Source organism: Pipistrellus hanaki (genome assembly GCF_964339955.1).
Source record: "Pipistrellus hanaki genome assembly, chromosome: 8".
Classification (NCBI taxonomy): domain Eukaryota; kingdom Metazoa; phylum Chordata; class Mammalia; order Chiroptera; family Vespertilionidae; genus Pipistrellus; species Pipistrellus hanaki.
Window position 1 is genome coordinate 38,341,542 of NC_140510.1, and position 22,453 is coordinate 38,363,994.

At 42.7% G+C, this 22,453-nt stretch overlaps 1 protein-coding gene across 1 annotated transcript in view; it reads right to left on the reverse strand.

Annotated features, from left to right (window-relative positions):
• Window positions 1-22,453, reverse strand: part of DPP4 (dipeptidyl peptidase 4) — a 79,842-nt gene that overhangs the window by 22,992 nt on the left and 34,397 nt on the right. The window contains exons 9-18 of the mRNA XM_084891925.1: window positions 21,602-21,762; window positions 20,057-20,160; window positions 10,186-10,321; window positions 7,990-8,034; window positions 5,591-5,698; window positions 5,236-5,303; window positions 4,262-4,315; window positions 3,761-3,882; window positions 1,848-1,895; window positions 1,514-1,612 (exon numbers count right to left, since the gene is read on the reverse strand). Of these exons, the coding sequence (XP_084748051.1) occupies window positions 1,514-1,612; window positions 1,848-1,895; window positions 3,761-3,882; window positions 4,262-4,315; window positions 5,236-5,303; window positions 5,591-5,698; window positions 7,990-8,034; window positions 10,186-10,321; window positions 20,057-20,160; window positions 21,602-21,762 (945 nt within the window). The remainder of the gene's footprint in view (window positions 1-1,513; window positions 1,613-1,847; window positions 1,896-3,760; window positions 3,883-4,261; window positions 4,316-5,235; window positions 5,304-5,590; window positions 5,699-7,989; window positions 8,035-10,185; window positions 10,322-20,056; window positions 20,161-21,601; window positions 21,763-22,453) is intronic.

Sequence of the window (22,453 nt, forward strand, 5' to 3'; positions counted from 1 at the left end):
AAATTTCAGTGTTTATTACATTTTGACCTATGAGTTTGTTGTTTTATAATTCAATAGTCTCCTTTTTTTTTTAATTTATTGTTTGAGGTATTACAAATAGTACATAAATCTCTCCCCCCCCCAATTGTCCTCCACTCCCCCCTCCCTTACTCACACCCCTACGCCTCCCCTACTCCCTCCACCAGCACTTGCCCTAGTCCCCTCTGCCCCCAGTGTCTTGTGTCTGTTGGTAGTGCTTATATGCTTGTATACAAGTCCTTTGGTTGATCTCTTGATCATAATTGTTTTTAATGAATGTGCCAAACCCACCATTGGACCTCTCTTTGTTTGAATCAGCACTAGTTGATAGGAAGTGTTTTAGTTCCACCTTTTGAAGATGCTCAGTCTATTCTTTGGGGAGTGGGGGTTCCTTCTAATCCCTAGTTCTACCTCCCTTTGCTCCCTCCTCTCAGACTCTCCCTAGGCCTTTCTTTCCTGGAGTTTGAATGGTCTAATCACATCCCACCTGGAGCCCCCGCCTCTGGCAACACCATCCTTCACTCTCTGTCAGGTTACCCGTCCAGTCCCGTGGTTTCCCTGACCCGAAAACCTTCTGGAGCTCCCCACCGTTTACTTGAAATAGAACTTCACATTTTGGTATTCAGTGCCTTCTGTTCCTGGAAGTCCAGCTAGTTCTCCCAAACACTAAGCCCTTGCCAGATAAGCCTGGCACAGGGGGAGCAGCTCTGGCAATGCTTGGAAACTTATTATCAACTCCGAATCCTGGGCCCACCCTAACAAGAATGTGCATATTATCAAGGTCCAAGGTGACTCATTTGCACATTCAGTCTGAATAGCACTGCTCTAGGCTGTTGTTCAGAGGTGCCCTACACTTTCCAGGGCCCTTCCTGCCATTTAAAAATTAGATGAGGTGAGTCTTTTCTATTACTGTCCTATATTTAAAAAAAAAAAAAAAAATCGAATACTGTCAACAATAATAAAATAAAATTTAAAAAATCTAAAATAAATCCTGATGGATTTCTCCCTCCCTTATGAATCGTCAGCCCCTTGAAAAAACAAGCAAGCAAATGAAAATAAACAAATTACAAGATTTCCTACTTGTTGTTAGTGGTCCCTGAATATAATCCATGATCAAGTAACCAGGCCCAGGACTAGGCTAACACTTTCTTGAGGCTAGAGGGTTAGGAAAAATTCAGAATTTCTCCCCTGAGTCAGAAGTTTCAACATTTTATAGCCAACCTTAATTTTTTTTATACAACCAGCTTAGGTATTTTTTGTCTCTTTGGGTTAAGGGAGAGTACATTAGGGTATCATTAAGTTAAACACACAAGACTTAGGAGAAAAGAGTTACTATTGAGATGAATGAAGCTGTATTTTAAGACAAAAGAATGTAAAACTAGTAGTTCTTGTGACATTTCATGGGGAGATAACCTTCAATTCCTTTTATATACACTCTTAAATGCATACTTTCAGATCAAGGTATTGTGTTTATTTGTATTTTGATTTAACTTACTCATCCCATGCAAATGAATGACGTCCAGTGTTTTTCTTGGCATCTTGATGTTCCTCAGTGTTTCATACAAAGCTGTATTGTTTTCCAGGAGTCTCAGTTCTAAACAAATAGATACGGGAAATTCATTACAATGCGAAGCATTTGCATCGTGCAAATCAATAAAGCACAAGTGGACAATTCACTAATGGGCATTGCATCAGGTTATAAACCTTGTGTTCAGTGGAACTGTTAAGACACTCTAAAGCCAAAGAAAATCCCACTACACTAAGTACCCCGGTACTCTTTACATACACTTTTCTAAAAAGCACAAGAATGATGAAATAAAAGAGAATACCTTTATCATTGCTGCTGCTATGCAGAGAATAGCGAGGGAGTTGAGGGCCTGTTAACATAATCAGGGGAAAATATATCTTAATACATTTTAGCATAGTATCCCTTTTTTTTTTTTCTAAATACATCACATTTTTCAAAAATGGCATTTATTACCATTTAACTTTGATAGAAATTTGATACCACTTAACTTTGATGGAATAAATATCACAGTGGATAAAGGGCTTAATAAATGTTAGCTGTTTATCCTCCCTTAAAATAAATGCAACTTGAGTGTGAGCGTGAGAAATAGTACCGGAAAGGCACAGGTCTCAGAGGGAAGAAGCAGGAAATGAACCTCTGGCCCTGTTGGTGCCTTGGGCACGTGCCCAATTTATGTGCCCAATTCCCTCATTTGTGTACTAAGCCATTGGCCCCCAAGGAGAGCTGCTAGGATTCCCGGCTCTAAATCCACAATCCTGGAGGACCACACAAGCAAGCCTCAGGCCCTCTGCCCCTCCAGGCAGAGCTCTGGAGCCAGCCTCCCCTAGGGGAGGGCGGATTTCCCTCCTACTACCCCCGGGAGGAGTCCTGAGCCTCGCAGCACATCTGCACAGTGCCTGACTTGGATAAGCAGTTCCTTCCTGGCAAGCAAAAGTGTTTTTCTCACCCTCCCATATCTTCACTATTTATCCCAACTGTGGGAGTTGCAGAGTGGAAGGTAATGTATAGAGAAAAGCTATTTTGTGAGCTATTTAATTTTCTGCATTTGGGTAATATTCATTTTTACCTTGATCAGGACCACAGCGAAGACATTATATAGACCTGGGTTTGAATCCTGGCTTACCTGCGGTGTGACTTAGGACAACATATCGATGCTTCAGTTTCCTCATATAAAATGAGGATGATATTATCTACATTATAGAGTTTTCTTAAGGATTAAACTTGATCACGAATCCAAAACTTCCAGCACAGTGCATAGTATAAAGCACACTCCCAAAAAATGGTAACTGAAAACAGCCACAGTAAAGAGCCATAGAGAAAACTAAGATAATAGAGAAACTAAGCTAGTAAAGAAAGATTCGGATAACTGGTTTGAAGACCTATTTTGGTTGGGAACAGTTTTCAGAATACCCACATTCTGTCATTTTGAGATGTAATTTAGCACAGTGTTAAAGGGAGGACTCAGGAGGCAGGGGCCTGTGTTTGAATCCTTTGTGTCTTTATTAGCTGCGTGATCTGTGGAAGTCACATTGCCTCTCCTTGTCTGGATTTCTTCATTTATAATAAAGAAAACATCGATAACAATAGCAACAGAGGATAGAGCAGTGAGCAAGTGGGGCAATGGGCACCATCCACATGATGTTCTCACTTAAAAGGGCAAGTGCAAAAAATAATAAACAATTCCCAGTATCCTATATAATAAAGCCTTAACATGCAAATAGACCAAACTGTGAAATGACCAGTTGCTATGACCCACACTGACCAACAGGGGGCAGGTGCTCAACACAAGAGCTGTCCCCTGGTGGTCAGTGTGTTCCCACAGGGGGAGCGCTGCTCAACCAGGAGCTGGGCAGTGGTGGGAGACTCTCACACCCTCGCTGCAGGCGGGTGGTAAGGAGCGAGGGGTCCTGGACTGAAAGAGCCCCTGACTCCGAGAGGGCTTAGATGATTTCAAGAACTCCTCAGACTCAAAAAGAGAGAACTGAACAGGGCAGACAGAATGTTTCCTAAACTGGACACAGAAAGAGAGACTTCAGGAATGGAGATGCTGAGCCAGGAGGTAGTAAGAAGGTTGTCCAGAGAGAGGAGGGGCCGTCAGCTGGGGAGGGGTGAGTGGGGGTGCAGCTCACAAGCGGAGGAATGGAGCTACTTCAGATGGACATTGTGGGTACCCACTGCTGCTAACCTCCCTCCCAGCGGTCAGGTCACACCTACCTGAACATCTCAGCTGATAGTACTTCGCCCCTTTACTAAATGACGCCGAATAGTACAGACACCTCTCTGGGTCCAGCTCACAACTCAGACATGCCACGTTCGTGATGTTATTAAGTTGGATTCTGTAAAACCAATGGCGGAAGTTAAGTGTTTGATTAAAGGATAAATGAAAGGAAAGAATTGAATAATGCCCTATTCCAGGAAATCAGAATGCCAAGGCAATCCTCGGAAACGTTTAAAAACCAAATCGATGCCTTGATTCCTAATAACCTCAAACCTCTCAGTGTTTGGAAATATCGCAAGACACCTAATAAAGTCATTCTCTTTTGTTGGCATGCAGATTGATTTATAAAGAAATAAAAGCATTTGAGAATGACTTCATTTTAGTATATTAATTAGGATAAGCCTCTCCCTCTCTCCCCCTGTCCCCCCCCAAAAAAAAAGAATCAAGAAAGTGTTCACCAGCTTAAAAGACTCAGGTCAACTTGATAGAATTCTTACTTATAAAGATTTCTTCCTCCTGGCATTCCTTTATATTCATTACTGATGTAGTATCTGGGAAGGAAGTAAATGAAGTGTTTATTAATTATGTTTTGAAGAAAAGTCAAGTACAGTGCATTTAACTCAGCATCAAGCACTAGTGCTCAGACATTAGTACTTGCCCTTCTTTTATAATTCTTTCCCTGCCCCTGGCACCCCCAGCAGCCATTTTTTTCCACCATCAACTCTAAACTGGAGATTCTTTTTACTTAACGAACTAACATTATCTGAATGCAAGGTTTGCTGCCCCAACTAAAGTGGCAAGAAAAATGTCAAAGGAAGTATTTTGTAAGAAAAATGTAGCTGGGCAATGAACCTGAGGTTGAGACCCCATTTACCCCCGGTGTTTCCCATGTTTTGGGATTTATAACCCACTCCGAGAGGGCCGCGGCCCCAACCTCCTGAGAGGGCAGAGCCACTCCTGAAGAGAACCTTCGAAAACGGCCTTGGGCAGTGGCCACCTGCCAAAAAAGAATTACAAATGTGCCCGCGATTCTAAGGAAAATGAACACCCCCTTCCCTGCCAATGAGTGGTAGCTGACAACCTCTGCAAAGCTTTCCATTTTCCAGAGTAAGGCCAGGACACGGGCAGATAAAATAGCTGCTCCAAGCCTACCAAAAAGTCAGTGCCAGTTGAACTGTAATGAAACGCCCCTGAGTACTAGTACCGTGTTCCAAGATGGTTAAGAAAAAGAGGCTACAGCTCTTCTCATGTAAAGCAGGTAAGAGCAAGAGGTAGAGCTGCTTGGTGGCAGAGCATCAAATCTGCTAAGCATATGTGAAAATCATTAAGGCTTCCGTATGTTGAAAAGAAAAAAAAAAAAATCTGAACTCATTCCAAACAGACTACACTATTTGTATGAGATTCTTTCCCCCTATTTCTGGGCAAAGAGGGTGTGATTACCACGAGCATGTTTACCTCCTAGAATACTCACAGGTAATTGTTGGTGAGGGCTTCTATCTTGATGACTTCCCAGGTTCCGTTTGTAATAAATGTGCACTTCTGATGGGAATTAAAAAAAAAAAAAAGAGAGAGAGAGATTGATTAGACTCTTTCTAATCAAGGTTAAGGGGAGAAATAAATCTTTCTACCAGGAATTCAGATAATCTCAGGCCTTTTTTTGGGGTCTCCCACCCCATCCATCTTACTTCAGATGCCACTGAGAAATGGGAGTTAGTCTGATTATTTGTACACATGAATTGTTTTTTACAAAATGTCTTCCACTGCAAGTCGGTTTCAAAAAAAAAAAAAAAAGATCAACATGATATGAATTGTGTAAGAATGCTTACTTGGTTATCTACTTGGAAATAACAAATGTGTTTGTAGCCCTCACTATTGCTCATGATCTTGTAGAAGCTATTCCCATCAGCGGTAAAATGAGGCTCTGCAGGCTTAAACTAGAAAAGAATAGAGAACAAACAAACAAGTTAAAGCACATTCCTCTTATCTCAGTCCCAGCTTTAGTTTTAGAAATGACAGCACCTATGCTTGAAACCCAGGCTTCATTTACTTGCCAAATGAAACCAATTTTGTCTTGAAAGGAAATTCTCCTTCTAGAAAATGCAGACAAAAAGATCTAAGTCCTAGAGAATTCTTTTGTGAGGAGTAAACAAGTGAATGCGCTTAAGGAAGCTTACATAGGATGCTCAATGCATAGCAAGTGGTTACTGTTCTTGGACATCTCTCTTTGGAGCATAACGCTGACTTCTGGCTATAGGTGTGCAAAACGTAGCATTAGCCTTCCGGTTTTAAGAAGTAAACTTCCTCCGTGTCACAAATGTGTTTTCTTGAAATGGACTACTATCATTTTTGACTGTCTTTTACACAGATTTCCTTTTGAAAGCCAGATTTAGGAAGTCTTTAACTATTTCTGGACTAGATACCATAAGAAATGTGCCATGTATTTCAGTACAGAAACATTCATGAAATTATTTTATTATAAAGCGTCTTCATTTTGCTGAATAAAATCAACAGTTTACAAAAAAATAGTTGTATGGAAATATAGAACAAAATTTCCATTTTTTTTTACAGTTCAATAAAGATAGTTCTCCGAACATAATGTTGTTTTAAGCAGAAGAGTATCTACCCCAGCCTGAAAGGAGTATGTCGCTTCACAACCTCAATTTCCTTCCTACATTTGAGAGCAGGTAGGAGATGGCCTTTTAAAATTGTTGGTTCACTGCACCCTTGACGCTTCCTTTCTCATCAGCTCCCATTTGGGGAAGGAAGAAAAATGCTCCCAGGTTCTCTTTAGCGATTCCAAGCGAATTCATTTAGGGAGCAAGCTGAGGCGTGCAGTACACCGTTCTCATTACAGAGCTCTGAAACACATACCCCTCTCTAGACCTGTGTTCACAGCCTTATCTTTTTAATACATTTCCCTGTTTCCCCTGGATGGAGTTGTGCCTAGAAGAAATGTGTGAAAAGTGGCATCTGTCTGGTTAAATACAGAGAGGAAAAAACATATTTTTTTCCAGAGAGTCGTGAGGAAGTGTAGCATGTCTCTTGCCATGGAGGAAACCACTTTTCATGTTGGCAAACCTCTCTCCTCTGCCCAATCAATGCCTGAAGAGAAAGGACGCGTGAATGCTGTCGAAGCTCCCAGCCCAGCTGGAAGGGGCCGTGCTCCTGAACCAGGGGGCCTCACATCCAAACCCGGCGAGATGTGAAGGCTTGGCATGCTTTGCGTCACTTGGTTTCTCTCTTAAAGAGGGCTTAACAGAAACGGCCATAAAAACTAGGTGACATTCAGTCTCCATCTTTCACGTGAGGTGCCACGATGGCTGGAGTTCCTTCATCCACTTGCTTTATTCCATGGCTTACAGCAGCAAGGTTGGTGATTCTGCCCAAGGCCTACGAATCGCGATGGGAGTTAGAAGCCTGAGAAGTCTCTGAGGGTCACTGTGCTTTCTTGGGTAAAGCTCAGCATCTGGGGCCTATCCAAATGTCATCCACACGAGTGTGATGTGCTCCAGAGAGAGCTGCATGGGGGTGTGACGCGCGTGCCACTGAATTTCTGCCGGATGTACAATGGTCACATCTCCTTCCACACTCGTGCAGGCCATGGATGCAAACCATGTTTTCTGCCTCTGAAACATGAGGTCAATGAGCACATTCAGCATCTTAGCTGCCTTTCAGCGGTGATTGCTTTTAACACACAGGAAGCTACCAATGGTCAGCAAACTCATCAGTCAACAGAGCCAAATATCAACAGTATGACGATTGAAATTTCTTTTGAGAGCCAAATTTTTTAAACTTAAACTTCTTCTAATGCCACTTCTTCAAAACAGATTTCGCCCAGGCCGTGGTATTTTGTGGAAGAGCCACATTCAAGGGGCCAAAGAGCCGAATGTGATCTGAGAGCCGCAGTTAGACGACCACGGGCCTAGAGTATGTGTCTTGTTTTGTCTGCTCATCATTACTGCTTCTCTGCCTTTTGGCTAAGATAAGTGTATGCTCTTCATTGATTTTCCATTTGTTCCCTTACTTTTTCAACTGAGTAGAGTATGTTATCCTTGTCTATAAAAAGATGTCTCTGCAGGGAGCATGTAAATATTTTGAGACATGTAGACACATATCTTTATTATTAGCAAGTAATCTAGGGCCCTTGTTTGATATATCTGCATATGAAATAGCTCTGAATATCTGAGCCATACAAGAGAAAAACCCATAACTCTTAAATACTTACTCTTCCAACCCAGCCAGTAGTACTCATTTCAATATGTTGCCGTGGCTAGGAAGGAAAAAGACAAAGTCAGTGTTTTAAAAATAAGTGAGATAGGAATTCAATTCTTTAGTCCTAATTTGTGGTAATAGAAATAGAATTGCATTTATAATAAAATAATTAAAACATTCTCCATTCATATATTTGTATCTGTGTTAGTATTTTTTATATATTATATAATTATATAACTTACCTCTCTTACCTAGAGCTCTGTCCTGGGTCCATACCCACCTGCTGTCCTGAAGCTCTACCTGCATTTCAATTCAACATGCACAGAACTGCGGAAATCCTCATTATCTTTCCTCCATCCCGACCAGCTTGTTCTTACTCCTTCATTCTTCTCCGAGTTCAAGCATGTCAAACTCAAAGGCTAACACCAGCCAAATAAAAGAGGCATGTGGCCCTCGAGACGCGAGACTGACATGCTTGTCCTAGTGGCTGAGTCACCCAAGCCATAAATGTGGGAATCGCTCTAGACTCCTACTCTTCTGAGGTGACAGTCACTCACTCAGCCCCTGCCATCTAGTTCTTTGACTTCACTTGTCCTTGTCCACCGCCACTGCTCTAGTTTATGGCCTCAGGTTTTCCTTGGTACATTGCCCTGATCTCTTGGTTGGAGACCCTGCTGTTCTTCTCTCCACCTCTTCAACCCCCAGCCTACCTCATTTGGCAACAGATAGTTCTATCTCACCATCATCCTTTCCTATTTAAAATAGCTCTCATGTCTTTAAGATATGTCCAAAGTCCCCAGAATGGCACCTGAGTCTTATTCTGGATCTCTAACTTCAGTGCTCTCCATTGTCCTTCTCTCCCAACCTTAGGCCTATGTACCCCCCAACCTTGCATGCTCCAACCTATTCACAACCTAGCCTCTGCTCTTAGGGCCTTTATATCTTTATCCCTCTGTGTCTGCTCTCAGTCAAGTTGATCATATTCCTTTGCTCTACATTCCTTGAGCCTTGCTTATGCCCTTCTAGGGTATAATACTCTGATATTGTATGGTTTAATTGGTAGGAAACAAAAAATGTAGGTTTTACACTTTACGTTCAGGTTGTTGCGTGACCTTAACCAGCTCCCTAACCTTACTGAGCCTCAATCTCCACAGTAGGTAGCTACTGTGAGTGTTCAAAAAATGCTAATGATTACTATTGATTTTTCTAATAGTAATGGTGTTCCTTACTAGAATATAAACATTTAGGGGGGAAAAGCATACTGTCCAATTATTTTTTCCCTTTTAAAAAAATATCCAGTGCTTAGCACAGAGCTTCGAAAATAATAGACATTGAGTGTTTGTTGCATTAAGAAATAAATGAATGAATCAATATACTGAGTGCCCAAACTTTCTGAGGTGAGACTCTGTCCTTCGCTCAATCAGGATGGGAACAGCAAGGGATGGTGGATGGTGTGTGTAGGGCCCATTACCAGAAAAGCAGTTTGTAGAGGTGTCCCTGACTTATACAAGCAATCCTCTACCAGGCTTTACTCTCCCTAGGGGACTGGCTTCCAAAGGGGCTTTAGTTCTGATCCACCAGCCTGGCTGTATCTGTGGCCTCCTGGCTGAACAACTCCAGCCCTCCCATCCCGTCTCCCCTACCCAGCACCTCACAGTTGGGTCAACACTTTCATTTGCTTCAATGTTGCCACTCTCAGACTGATAGTTATCTATTTAAATTATAAAACTGTTTACTGCTTAAAGAAAGTCATGGTATGGTATAGATGTGTAGCCTTTTGATATTTGTTTTATTTCATATATATATATATATACACACACACACACTCAGCCCATCATTCCCCATTCCATGTATTTTTCTCATTTGAAACACACTTTATTGACCGCGCAGAACCTGGCCCTCTGGTACTTTTCAATTTTGACATCAAATTCTATCTTCTGGGTTTCCAATCACCAGCCTTCCCAAGTGACAATATCCATAACTAAAACAACATGACTCGTGAGTGAAGGTGAAATAGAAGCACCACCAGATATCACATTAGAGTATTAAAAAGTTAGTCAATACTTACTACCTCAGGGTCAAAGAGTTGGAAAGAACAGAAACTCAAACTTCACTTCCTGATGCCCAAACATTCCCTCTCTCCTGGTTTTCACACAGCTCTTTGCGGATGATATGTAGCTTTAGAAGTGGAACATCCCATCAATCTTACCACTAAGCAATTCCATTTGGAATTGGGCGCATCGTAGTCACAAATATCTATTATTGAATAGTTCTGAGTCCTCCGGAGCCACTGCAAAGAAATCCTTTCTTTGGTTGCCCAGGTCACGTCACATAAGTAGTGATCCCTGGAAGAAAGGAAGGAAAAAGGGGAGCATACTTATTTCCAGATCTTGGTACATTTAGACATTCTACTCAATGCAATGAATCTTAATGGGAATATAATTTTAAATGGCTGTTGAAAGCATTTAATACCATTGGGAATGAAAAAGAGGTCCTATGGAAAGAAACCCCACAGGATGATCTGATCATAAATTCCTAACTGGTTATGGTGGATAGTCATACTTGAAGCCTATAATGTCTTTAGTAAAAGGTCTATTTTTTTTTTATTTTTTTTTTGCCTTAAGCAAGCTCTGTGCATTATTTTAGTGCATATAGGTAACACACCTTTGAAATGTCTCCATTTAGACCCCTCAGGAGCAAAACCACCCTCAAGAGAGCACATAGTCTTGTTAACTATCCTGTAATCCAGTGTTTCCCAAATTTTTGACATATGTGACCCCTTCTATAATTTTCATAATGCTGAGTAACCCTCATACTCATGAGAACGTAGAATTAGGCGCAGCTAAGCACGGTGCAGTGCATATCCCCACCAAACTCCAGTGCAACGCGTACCCCCACCAAACTCTTCCCGTACCCTTGGGGGTACGCATACCACACTTTGGGAAACACTGCATCCTGCCTTGCTCCCCCCACCCCCACTTCACATAGTCCTCCCCACTTAATTCAAATGCATAAAAGAATCTGCAAACTGCCAAACTCAAAGCATTTCTTTCAGTCTGGTGAGATCTTCCAAGTGTAGCCTCTGTTTGACTCAAATTATTTTTCCTAAAAATTTTCTACAGGTTATATCAATACCATAATATTATACCTTTGTTAAAGTTCAAAGTGTAATTTAAAAAAAAAAAAATGTTCTTATTGATTTTTTTTTTCTTTTTTTAGAGGGAGAGGCAGGAAGAGGGAGAAAGAAACATCAAATGAAACATAAATTAACTGCCTCCCATACATACCCTGGCTGTGATAAAACCCAAAACCTGGCATTCCTGTGCATAGGACTACACTCAGCCAGCTGAGCCACACTGGCCAGGGCAAGTGTAATTTAATTTTAAATAGAAATTAAAATAAATCTGACAAAAGAAAAGCAGCTAACATTACACGACAGTTAGCATATGTGACCCACACCACTGCAGGATATTTCAAGTCTCAGGTTGGCCTTTGGTGGCGCCAGGGAGTCAAGGGTGACATTTTCTCATCACGTGTCTCTCTTGTGGGAACGTTACCATGAGGCCAGTGACACTGACTGAGTTTGGAGTATTTTCTGGTAATTTGATGTGCTTTCCTAGAAATTTTTTATTTGGTTGAAACCACAGCTGATCTTTTTCTCAATGTCGTTTTTAAAGGGGGAAAAGATTGACTCATATCTCTACAAACTTTGAAAATAAAATATATTAAAAAACAAACTCAGGAGTCAAAACACGAACGATGTAAAGAAATTAAAAAATTCTTTTTTCCACTGTCTGACGGAGGCCTGCATCCAGCCTGTCCCTGTGGCTGTATTCTCTCCTCCATAAAAGCTCTGAAACCCTCCCTTGCTCTTTCCTTCACAGGCTCTGCCCATCCCTCCTCTGACATTTAGTGGACTAGAAGCTCTCTGAGGCAGGGCACAGCTGTCTTGTTTGCAAGATATATCCCCAAGGCCTGGCAGAATACCTGCATGAACCAAGCACTCACTGAAATTCTGAGGAACGCAGCACTGAAGAAAGGAGAAAAAATGCTATGTTGACGTTTGTGGCCTAAACAGCTTTCCTTCCTCAGAATTCACAGGTCACTTCCCTGTGCCATTCCCTTTATAGATACTAAATCAAATAACAAACATTTATTGAGCACTTAGGTTGGATCAGGTGTTGGATTAAGCACTTTAAATCACTCACCACTTCACTAACCCCTTTTTACAGCTGGGGACAAAATGTGTTCATGCAGCTAGGATAGCAGGGCCTCTAGGTGGCAGACACTGAAGGAGGACCAACCCCCTTCACCCTGCAGCAAAGCACTACATTCCCGCAAGCAGGGACTCCCCTACACTTCAAACTTTTCTCTTATTAAGAGTATATATTCAGCCCAGTTGGCATGGTTTAGTGGTTGGGTGTCCACCTATGGACCAGGAGGTCAAGGTTCAGTTCCTGTTCAGGGCCTATGCCTGGTGGCGACGTCAGTCCCCAGTAGGAAGCATGCAGGAGACGGCCGATCAATGATTCTCTCACCATGGATGTTTATCCCTCTCTCACTCTCCCTTCCTCTTTGAAATCTATTTTTTAAAAATCTTTAAAAAAAAAAAAAAAGAATGTATAGTCAGACCTAGCTAGTTTGGCAGTTAGAGCGTCGCCCCTCAGATGGAAGAGTCTTGGGTTCCATTCCAGGCCAAGAGCAGGTACCTTGTTTGCAGATTTGTCCCTGGCCCCTGTCAGATTATGTGCAGGAGGCAACCCATCAATGTGTCTCTTTCACGTCAATGTTTCTCTCCCCCTCACCCCCCCCCCCCCCATCTCCCTTCTCTGTAAAAAGTCAATGGAAAAAATATCTTCAGGTGAGGATTAAAAAAAAAAAAAAAAAAGTACATTCATTATCTCATCTGCATGGCTGGTATTCCTAGCTGCCCGGCTTTGTTCAGCCTGTCCTTCAGTCTGAAACACCTGCCATGCTCTAACTCCTTTATTTACTTAAACATCCCCTGTCCATGATGGTTTCTAAGGAGACTCCTCCTACACCACTCAGTCCAGGGTCTGAGCGTGCAGATGTTTCTTCAAATACCCAGGAGCAAGGGTGCCCCATCTGGTCTGATTCTTCATTGTGCCCAATGCAGAGGTGCTACATGAGGAAAAGGAAATGCAAATAAACCTGACAGGGAATAAAAACACTTGGAAAGGGAATGGAAGAGTGCGACACAAAATAGAAAAAAATGGGACTTTTTGAAATTAACTTTTTAGGCTAGGGATCAGAAAACGTTCAGGAAAGGACCAGATAATAAAAATTTAAGCTTCCTGAGCAACATTCCCTCTGTCACAACTCCTCAACTCTACCTTTCAGAGACAGAAGGTAAACAAATGAGTGCGGCTGGGTTTTGTGGTAGGCAGAAGACAGGCATGAGCAGAGCAAGGACGATGGGCCAGGTACAGAAGGTCACCAGGAAGGAAAGCCCTGAGTGCCTAGTGAAGGGCAATTGTAGGGTAGGACCTCACCCCCTCCCCTTTCCTCCCCTCTCATATCACTGGTCATGCAGTTTAGACTCCCTGACCTTTCCTCCCTAGAGATAACATCTAGGCCTGTGTGTTTCAGTTCCAGGCTCAGAAAGCAGCAAAACCAGACAATGATCCCACAGCTGACTGCAGGTCCACCTGCTTTGGATAATGACCCCCTGCCCCGGCTCTGACCCTGAAAGGACAGCTAGACCCGGAAAGCTGCTGAATATTCTACTGAGACCTTACCCTGGGACCTCTCCTAGAATTTCTACCCTCAAACCCCTTTGGATGGAGGACCCAGTGTGCTCTCCCTCCCCAGAGCACGCCTTCTCCTTTTTCTCTCCTCCCTGCCTCCCCCAACCCTAAAACGTGTCACCGTACCTTCCTCACCTCTAAGTTCTAAGGGCCTTTCCTTTGCCTCTATAACTTGTTTCCTCAACTCATTTCTTCTATGAATTACTTCTTCCACCTTTGTGGTTTTCTAAATAAATGTTCTCTTATAGTTGGAGTCTAGGCTCTGAATTCTTTCTTAGCCAGAAAACAGGTACCAAGGTTGCTGAACCTAGGTCTGGCCTGAACCCACCGGTCTAGCACCTAATGCCATTCTTGCCACCCCCAATAGTCCCAAAGAAATGCTGACATTTGAAGTTCATACAATTTTTACATATAATGAAGTATAATGCTTCATTTGATCCCCCCCCCCCCAACTATTCAAAAATGTAGTTATTCAAACTTGCAGATCATACAAAATGGTCAGGAAGGTAGGACTTGCCCAGCGGTATGCTCTATACAAGTAGTTCTCACTGTTCTAGGTAAAACATTCTATGTACATGTGATTAACATTATATACCTTTCTCTAGGGGAGAAAAACATCTCCACACCCACGTATGCATGCAATTTCCAAGGGTCCCATGGGACATCCGTTAGGAACCTGGGCTCCAAGAAGAGCCTTCCTTTTTCTACATTGGCCTGGTCGGGGGAGGGACAGACAATGGGGAAAGAAGCTCTTACATGATTAGTGAGTCACCTGGTACTGAATGCTTTATCTACTAACAGCTGTAAATTATGCTTTTGTGTTCAAAATCAGCCATAGAAACTTTTCCCCATTTGAAAACACTGAGCAATGGAATTCGGGAATTCTGCCAGGAAACTCACATGCATTTGGCATCTTCCCTGCCCGTTTCTAGATCAAAGGTTCATGAGCCTGTATCCTCCATTACCTTTGTCACCCTCCATAGCCCACAGTGTACTCTGCACCCTGGGAGTGCCCGGTGAGATAGTTCACCAGCAGAGCAAGCAGTAATGTTTGAATTACTTAAGGTATACACATTTTGCTTCAATCATAGTTCCTATTTAGGATTTGGAATTAGCAGGAGACAGAATAAGAGTGCATATCCCAGCCCAGAGCTGAGAACATGAAAGGACCAGATGTCACTGAGTCATGAAAAAGATATAAGGGAACCCATGGTTCAATTGTATTTTTTACCAAAAGGTTGACATTTCCTTTTAAATCTAAAAAAAAAAAAAACAACAAGCAGGATCATCAGCTATACTTTCCACTCCATGCTGATTTTATTCTGCAAAAATCAGAGAGGCAACTGTGGAGTAGACTAGTTAGGTTGGGGGAGGGGTAGAAGAGGGACTGTGCAGGCAGCCTGACTTCCCCTTGAGACAGTGACTGCCTACCCCAGATTTGACCTAGTGATTCAACCAGCTCTTCTCACTTCTGGAATGGGGTTAGTACAATGGGGAATAGGGAGCAATGGAGTAATTTCTGGACATAATAATAGGTTACACCCATGTGGAATCTACTATGTGCCAGGAACTGTTTAAGTGCTCTCTTGACACCACTGTACGTGGCAGGAATATTAGAGTTCATGTTTCGCAGACATGGAAATGGCAGGGCAGAAAGGCTAAGTAACTTGCCCAAGGTCATGCTCTGGAAAATGTTGGAGCCAGAATTCAAACTGAGCAGTTGGCTTCAGGTTTTCTGCGTCCAGTCGCTCCCTCTGTAGAACCTCTACCCATCCCTCTGGTAAACACTGCTAGCTTCACCTTCTTCCTTCTTTTCAGGATAAAATTCCTCACTCTAGGAAATCTATCTATTCCTAGAGAGTGTGTGCAAACTGAACAACTGAATTTGACAAAGCAAATCATATTTGAATGCACTGGGAGAGACTTGCTTTTGAAAGTCACACTACAGGGAATCCCTTGGTAAAGTGACTGCTGCCTTGCAAACAGTAGGCATTTAGTAAATGTCTGTTGAGTGACATTAATACCCCTAACTTGTATAAATGTTTCTTTTGGTATATTAAAGATGCTTAAAATAAGGTACACATTACTAACTGGGAAGAATATTGGAGAGAAAACTGCTACTAAGAGCAAGTACAGACGGTGCCGTGATTAATTCAGTGAATCACCCAAGGAAGCGGGCGTCCTGCCAGTGCTGGCCGTGGGCTCCATGCCACCCTCTGCTCTGACAGAGATGCCAACCCTCCCCGGGGCCGCTGACAGATCGCTGAGGAGAGGAATGGGTGGGGTGAGATGGAGCAGATCTGAGCTCCTTAATCTGCCTCCTTTCTTGGAGGTATCACCAGCTTCCAGGGCGCTTCAATCCAGTTCATTCATCTCCTGCATGACAATCCCAGATCATCTTGTTCCTGCTTTACAGACCAAGGGTCATCAACTGTTCAGAGGAGACATAGCAAGTCTATCTATGGTGTCCCTCAGGAGCAGAGAACTGGGTGGGGTAGGTCATGAACAGGGTGTGATAGGTCCCCTGAGCCATTGAACAGATGTTGGGTTGGGTCACCTCAGTAGAACTCTCCCTGATCCTCCAGCTTCAGGCCGCAGCATTTTCAAATGACTGGGAGGAGACAGAACACTGGAAATGCTGTGCCAGGTCATTTTGAAGGTCACCTTTGATGCCGGCTGTACAAACTATTTTGCACTCACAAAGTCACGTGTAAACTATACCTTCTATTCACCCATCCATGCATTAACTCTACCCATTTATTCTATAAATATCAACAGGGTATTTGCTATGTCTGAGGCAGCCTGCTAGGCACGGGTTATATTAAAGATTGGCCCCTACCTATAGAACTCATCTTGCTTCAATACAGCAATGTGAAGCATTGCTCTAAGTAAAGCAGTAAGGAAGGAGATGGATGATTTTACATTATATGTTGTTTTCTCCCAAATAGTCTGAGCTTTCAAATTCCCAGCATGAGTAGTCAATACAAAAGCGCAGCTTAACAAATCCAATTAACTTGCATTCTAAATCAGGGAAGGTGGGAGGGAGGCTCCCCCTGATCCCGATTCAGGCTTGGGCCGCTGGCAGAGTGCCCTGGATGCCCTTCTCGCTTGCTATCAGAGCAGCCCATTCCTGACGAGCTGCAAACCAGCCTTATCTCCTGTAGGACTGCACCTGCTGGAAGCTCGGTGGTGAAAGGTCATGGCTTAACAGGAAAATTAGTGATGGGCGCATGGGCGGAGGAGGAAACAATCATGCTGCTCCTGGCAGGATGCCCCACTCCGGGACCTGGGACTTACCGGGCAATGCAGCACAGGGTGCTAGGCAGTTTGCTGAGAGGCATACCTTGCCTGCGGTTACTTGGCTTTGCCGGATCTCTTGTGTGAGGCCAGAAAACGGAGCATGACCATGTGTTAGAATGTTTTCCATAGACATGATCTCAAGCCTAGCTTTAGTAAAGCTGGGTCCTTACTGGTATTAACAGAGACCAGAGCTAGATTTTTCATTTTCCTATCTTATATATCCTGTGGAAGATACAATTCTTTGGTAAAATATGTTCCACACAAATATCTCCATGGAGTGAGGCAGCCCTCACTAGCAGCGTGCTGTAAAGAACTATAAAGAACAGCTACAAAGAACTACAAGGGGTGAAAAATAAATCCTTAGAACTACTGAAGTTGCCTGAGCTTAGAAATTCACTCCAGTGATTTCCAAGTGGGGAGGACTCCATCTCTTCGTCTGTGAAATGCCCATGAAAATTACACCATAGGGAGTATGTGGAAAGTAAGTGAGCAGACACCCAGCACAATCCCAGCCCATAGGAAACACTCAATATATTTTAACTCAATTATTCTGGCCTGGCAAGTCCTGGCCTCTGTCTCATTACCAGTTCCCACACTAACTTGCTGTGTGACCTTGACCAAATGAGTCTACCTCTCTGGACTTCAGTTCTTTCACCTGTGTCTCACAGTGGTGTTCTGGAGCCCCAGCAGGTTCTGTCTAATTGCCTGAGACTCGGGGGAGGGGCTAGGAAAGGGGATGAGGACTAGGCCTGCAACCTGTGCAGCTTCCATTTTCTGACTCTGTACTACTATCTCACTTGAACAGTTTTCTGGGTCTTCAAAAAAAAAGTTTTCCAACCACTGGTGAGGTCTAAAGCTCCTTCTATATCTAATACATATAGTTTATTATTATTATTATTATTGATTTCATATAGGAAGGGAGAGGGAAAGAGAGATAGAAACATCAATGATGGGAGAGAATCATTAATCAGCTGCCTCCTACTGGGGATTGAGCGTGCAACCAAAGGAATCAAACTGTTGACCTCCTGGTTCGTAGTTTGATGCTCAACCACTGAGTCACACACCCGCCGGGCTAGATGTAACATTTTTTCAGAGCAGACGCTCATGGTTCATCCTCCCCTCAGACAGTTACTGGCTGTACACCAGGTGGTCACACCAGGCCCTGCTGCTCTTGGACAGCCCCACATTTTCCCGTGCGGTTCCTCCCACTTCAGTGCTCTTCCTCCCCACTGTGCCCCGCTGTAACCCTACCTGTTCCATCTGCACAGTCTTTGATTGCTGGGGTCAGGAAAAACCCAGCTCTCCCCCACTCCCTCCAGAACGCCTCCAGCCTTTTGTTTATGCCTCTGTCACATTTGCTCTTGGTGTCATTTATGGGAATGTTTTACATCTACCTGATCGTAAGTCTTAGAAGAGCAGAAACTCACGCTGAGGACCTTTGTGTGTGTAGATAGTGGGTGCTCAATCAATGCTGATGGAAGAAATGGCCAGATGGGACCAAACACCAGGTTTTAGAACCACTGGACAACATTTTTACACCCTTGGACAAACTCAGAGAAAAAAATTATTTTTAAATTTACCAGTAACTGGTCTCCCTCCAAATAGGTCAATATAAATATGTCTAAACAAGTTCATAAATTAGGAATTGCAGAGCAAAGCCGACAGCATGCCTGATTTGGTAAATGCAACCCTGAGAAAGCAGATACTACATCTTACTCTGATGACAACGTCAGGAACCTGAGGGCACCACTCGAATTCGCACAGAAGGAGGCACCTAGCAGAATGCTTACAAACGCTGTTCTCTAAGTCAGGAAGACACTTTTGAATACAAAATCCTACCTGGTCATTTTCTTAATCTCTATGACTCATTTTTCTTATCTGTACCACAGGCTTGTGACAACAGTTGCTGGAAAGAGAGCTCCTTTTTTTTTTTTTTTAATTGATTTTTCACAGAGAGGAAGAGAGAGGGATAGAGAGCTAGAAACATCGATGAGAGAGAATCATCCATCAGCTGCCTCTTGCACACCCCCTACTGGGGATGTGCCCGCAACCAAGGTACATGCCCTTGACCGGAATCGAACCCAGGACCTTTCAGTCCGCAGGCCGATGAAGAGAGATACTTTTGACAGTACCCTGCATTTGGCACATAGTGAGTGCTCAAAATATGTGTTATTATTTAAAAGCAATAACCAAACCAATATAGATAAGAGAAATGAAAAAGGAGAAACTTGATAGCCCAAAATTGCATGCCATACGGTGGCTATCTTTACAAGAAAATAATAAGGGGTAGAGGGTGCTCAATAGAATTTCAAACCACCAAGGATTATTTAAGCAACCGACATCCTCAGGCACATCAGCATCATGAGGCTCCTTAGACTGAACCCACAGTTGCCCTGCATTTTGCTAGTTTTTAAGAGGACTTGGAAAGCCTGTGTGACCTTGCCGTACTCCCAGCCACTCTCCTTCTCACTCAGGATGCTCCGGGCAGGTCCTTTAGTGCACCAGGCATGTTCTCTCCGCAGGGGCCTTCCGCTCACTCTTCCTCTGCCTGGATTCGGTACCCTGAGCTATCCACGTGGCAAGACCCACCCCACCCCTTTCTTCACACCAGTGCTCACAGGCCATCTCTTCAGCGAGGCCTTCCCCAGCACGCCTCTCCCCGCCCCCCACCATTAGCATCGCCCTCTCTTTGCCCTGCTTTGCTTGTCTTCACAACATTTGTCACCACCTGACATTTTATATAATTTGTTTCCCAGGTCCTTGTCCGCCTCTCCCACACTGAGTATAGGTTCCATGACCCTAGGGCCTCTGTGTGCTCTATTCATTGTGCAGCAATGTCTCTGCCCAACACGGAGACATCAAGTGTGGTCAACAAAGAGTAGCTAAGTGAAAGAATGAATGACTGCCAGCCCGGGCGATACCATGGGAGGATACCATGGAGTCTGATATTCATTTTTTAAATTTTCTCCTTGGGAGCTATGCCACTACCTACTCATTTGGGTTGAGTCTTACCCTGTTAACACAGAAGCAGGAGCAGTGATTTGCACAGGAACGAGATTGGTGAGGTTGTCAGTATTAACAACGTAGAGCTTCACAGTTGGATTCTCAGCTCCTGCCTAGGAAAAAACAATCACAGGATAGGTATTGACAAAAAAATACATCACTGCACAAGTTTAAAACTGTACAAAAATATCTGCATTACAGCCATACAATTATAACAATCAGACATAGTCAAATAATTTAATGTAGATAAAATGAACATAAGGGAGGGTCATGAAATGCAACCTTTTCATGTTCAGTGAGAAATATATATAGACCCCAAACACTCCTGTTTAATTAATAAACATTCATAATTTATGCATACTTTATGCAAATGAGGACACATTTCTTAAAATTGTTTCTGATATTTTGCAAATATATCCTGACTCCAGAAGATAAGAAGTCAACTGGCTGACCACTAGGAAAAATTCCTTGGGTTCAGCCAAAGACACAATCCACCAGGAAACTTAGTTTCCCTGAGCCAAGAGCCAATAATGCTAATTAGGAAGCTGTCATTTTCACTCCAAATTCAGGTTCACCACGTTGGAGTTTTACAATAAATAGATGACAGAAATCTATAAAGCCTTCTTATATACACACATAGATCCTCAACTGATAAATTAGCTAGAAATAATGTATTTTTAGTAAGAACATTTTATGGTTTGTTTGTTTTTTTTGCCAGTTTCACTCATCAAAAAATTACATTTCACTGAAAATACATCTCCATATTTAGACTCTGATCTTTTTTTTTTCTCTGTCTTCCTAAAATGGCAGCTCCTCATAAAACAAATTGAGAGCGTTGGTAAAAATAAAAATCCCTTTTTCTAAATTGCTTACAGCCAAACAACACTTTCCTATTAGATTTTCCTATGGACAATACGGCGGTCATTATTATGATGATGCTAGTGAAGAATTGTGGTTCCCATCTAAATTCCCCTCTTCCTTAGCTTACACTCCTAAAGAAAGCTTTTCCATTTTCATAAACATGCATCCAGAGTGGGGGGAAGAACAGCCTTGAAAACCAAGACATGACACTATTATTCCAAAAGTAGGATGTGTGAAATTAGCACTAGTGCCAAATCTATAATAGAACCACTGAAACTAGTCATGTATCTGTTAATTAGTAATACAACCTGATACATAATCAAGCTTTTCAACTTCATCTAGGGCACATTCCAACTTCCACAAATGAGATGAGCTTGTGATTCAATTATAGCCTCTCTTTTCCTCCATTCAAACATTTTCAGTCCCCCTACCTCTTTCAAAAGCATTTCCCCCCATCTTTTTCGGCTTGTCATTCCTCAAAGTTTTTGGAGAAATTACAAAACCTTAAATCACACTCTTTCCTGGGATAATAAAAATACTTTAAAATTGCCAGATGCTGTTGACTTCAGCAAGAGTAATCACAGCAAGCTGTTGAAGAGAGACTGACAATATTTTCATTAGCAGGAAAGGATTAAATGAAACCATTCTCTTCCCATCAAATCGCAGAACTGCTATATGAATAGGAGCACAGACCTTTGGGTATGGAAGGTGCACCGTCTTTGGGTACTGCAGTGACTCGTCAAGGTAGACAGAGTATTCAATACGTGGGACTTCGGTGTCGTTAAACCGGGCATATGCTAAAAATGTGCCGTTGGGAGACCACCACAGAGCCGAGTGGGTACTGAAGATTTCCTCTGAAAAGAGACATAAATTGTTCTGTTACAAGAAGTAGACGATAAATTGGCGTTGGCATTCAAAATATTGTGCTCATTAGCTTTAGTAATTACAGTAGAGTTCAACTAATGAACCACGTTGCATGTGCTGGGCTTCCAAAACCAGAGTAATACAAATGAATAAAAATAAAATCTTCAAGGATAGGTCTGTGCTATAAAAATAAGTAACCCGTTGGACTGTTTTTAGAATATTTTAGCACATAATATTTAATATAAGCGCTACATGTTTTTCTTTATCTTAGAATCCTCTAAACGTATGCTGCAAAACATACTCAAAGTACATTTCACACAAGGGGCTGATTCTCCTTTCTCGTTTGCAAACCGTCAACATGCCAGCATACTCTCCCCAACTGGGTGGGTGGTGTGTGGCTCCATGCTATTAAACCAATATGGTGCCCAGAGTTTACTGCTCTTGGCACAAACAAGGTGTGGGAAGGATTGCCTTAGAGTGGCGAGGAGCTCCATGAGACCCCTACTCAGAAACATCTCCTAACCTGAAGAAACCGAAGACTCCCTTTGGATTAACGCCCTCCTCTAATGTATGAAATGATGGGTGAGGAAAGAGGGTCAAAGGAAAGTCCTGACTCCCAGAACACGATTGGCCTCACTCTCAATCTCTGGCAAAGGTAGCGCCTTCCTGTGTTCATTATCA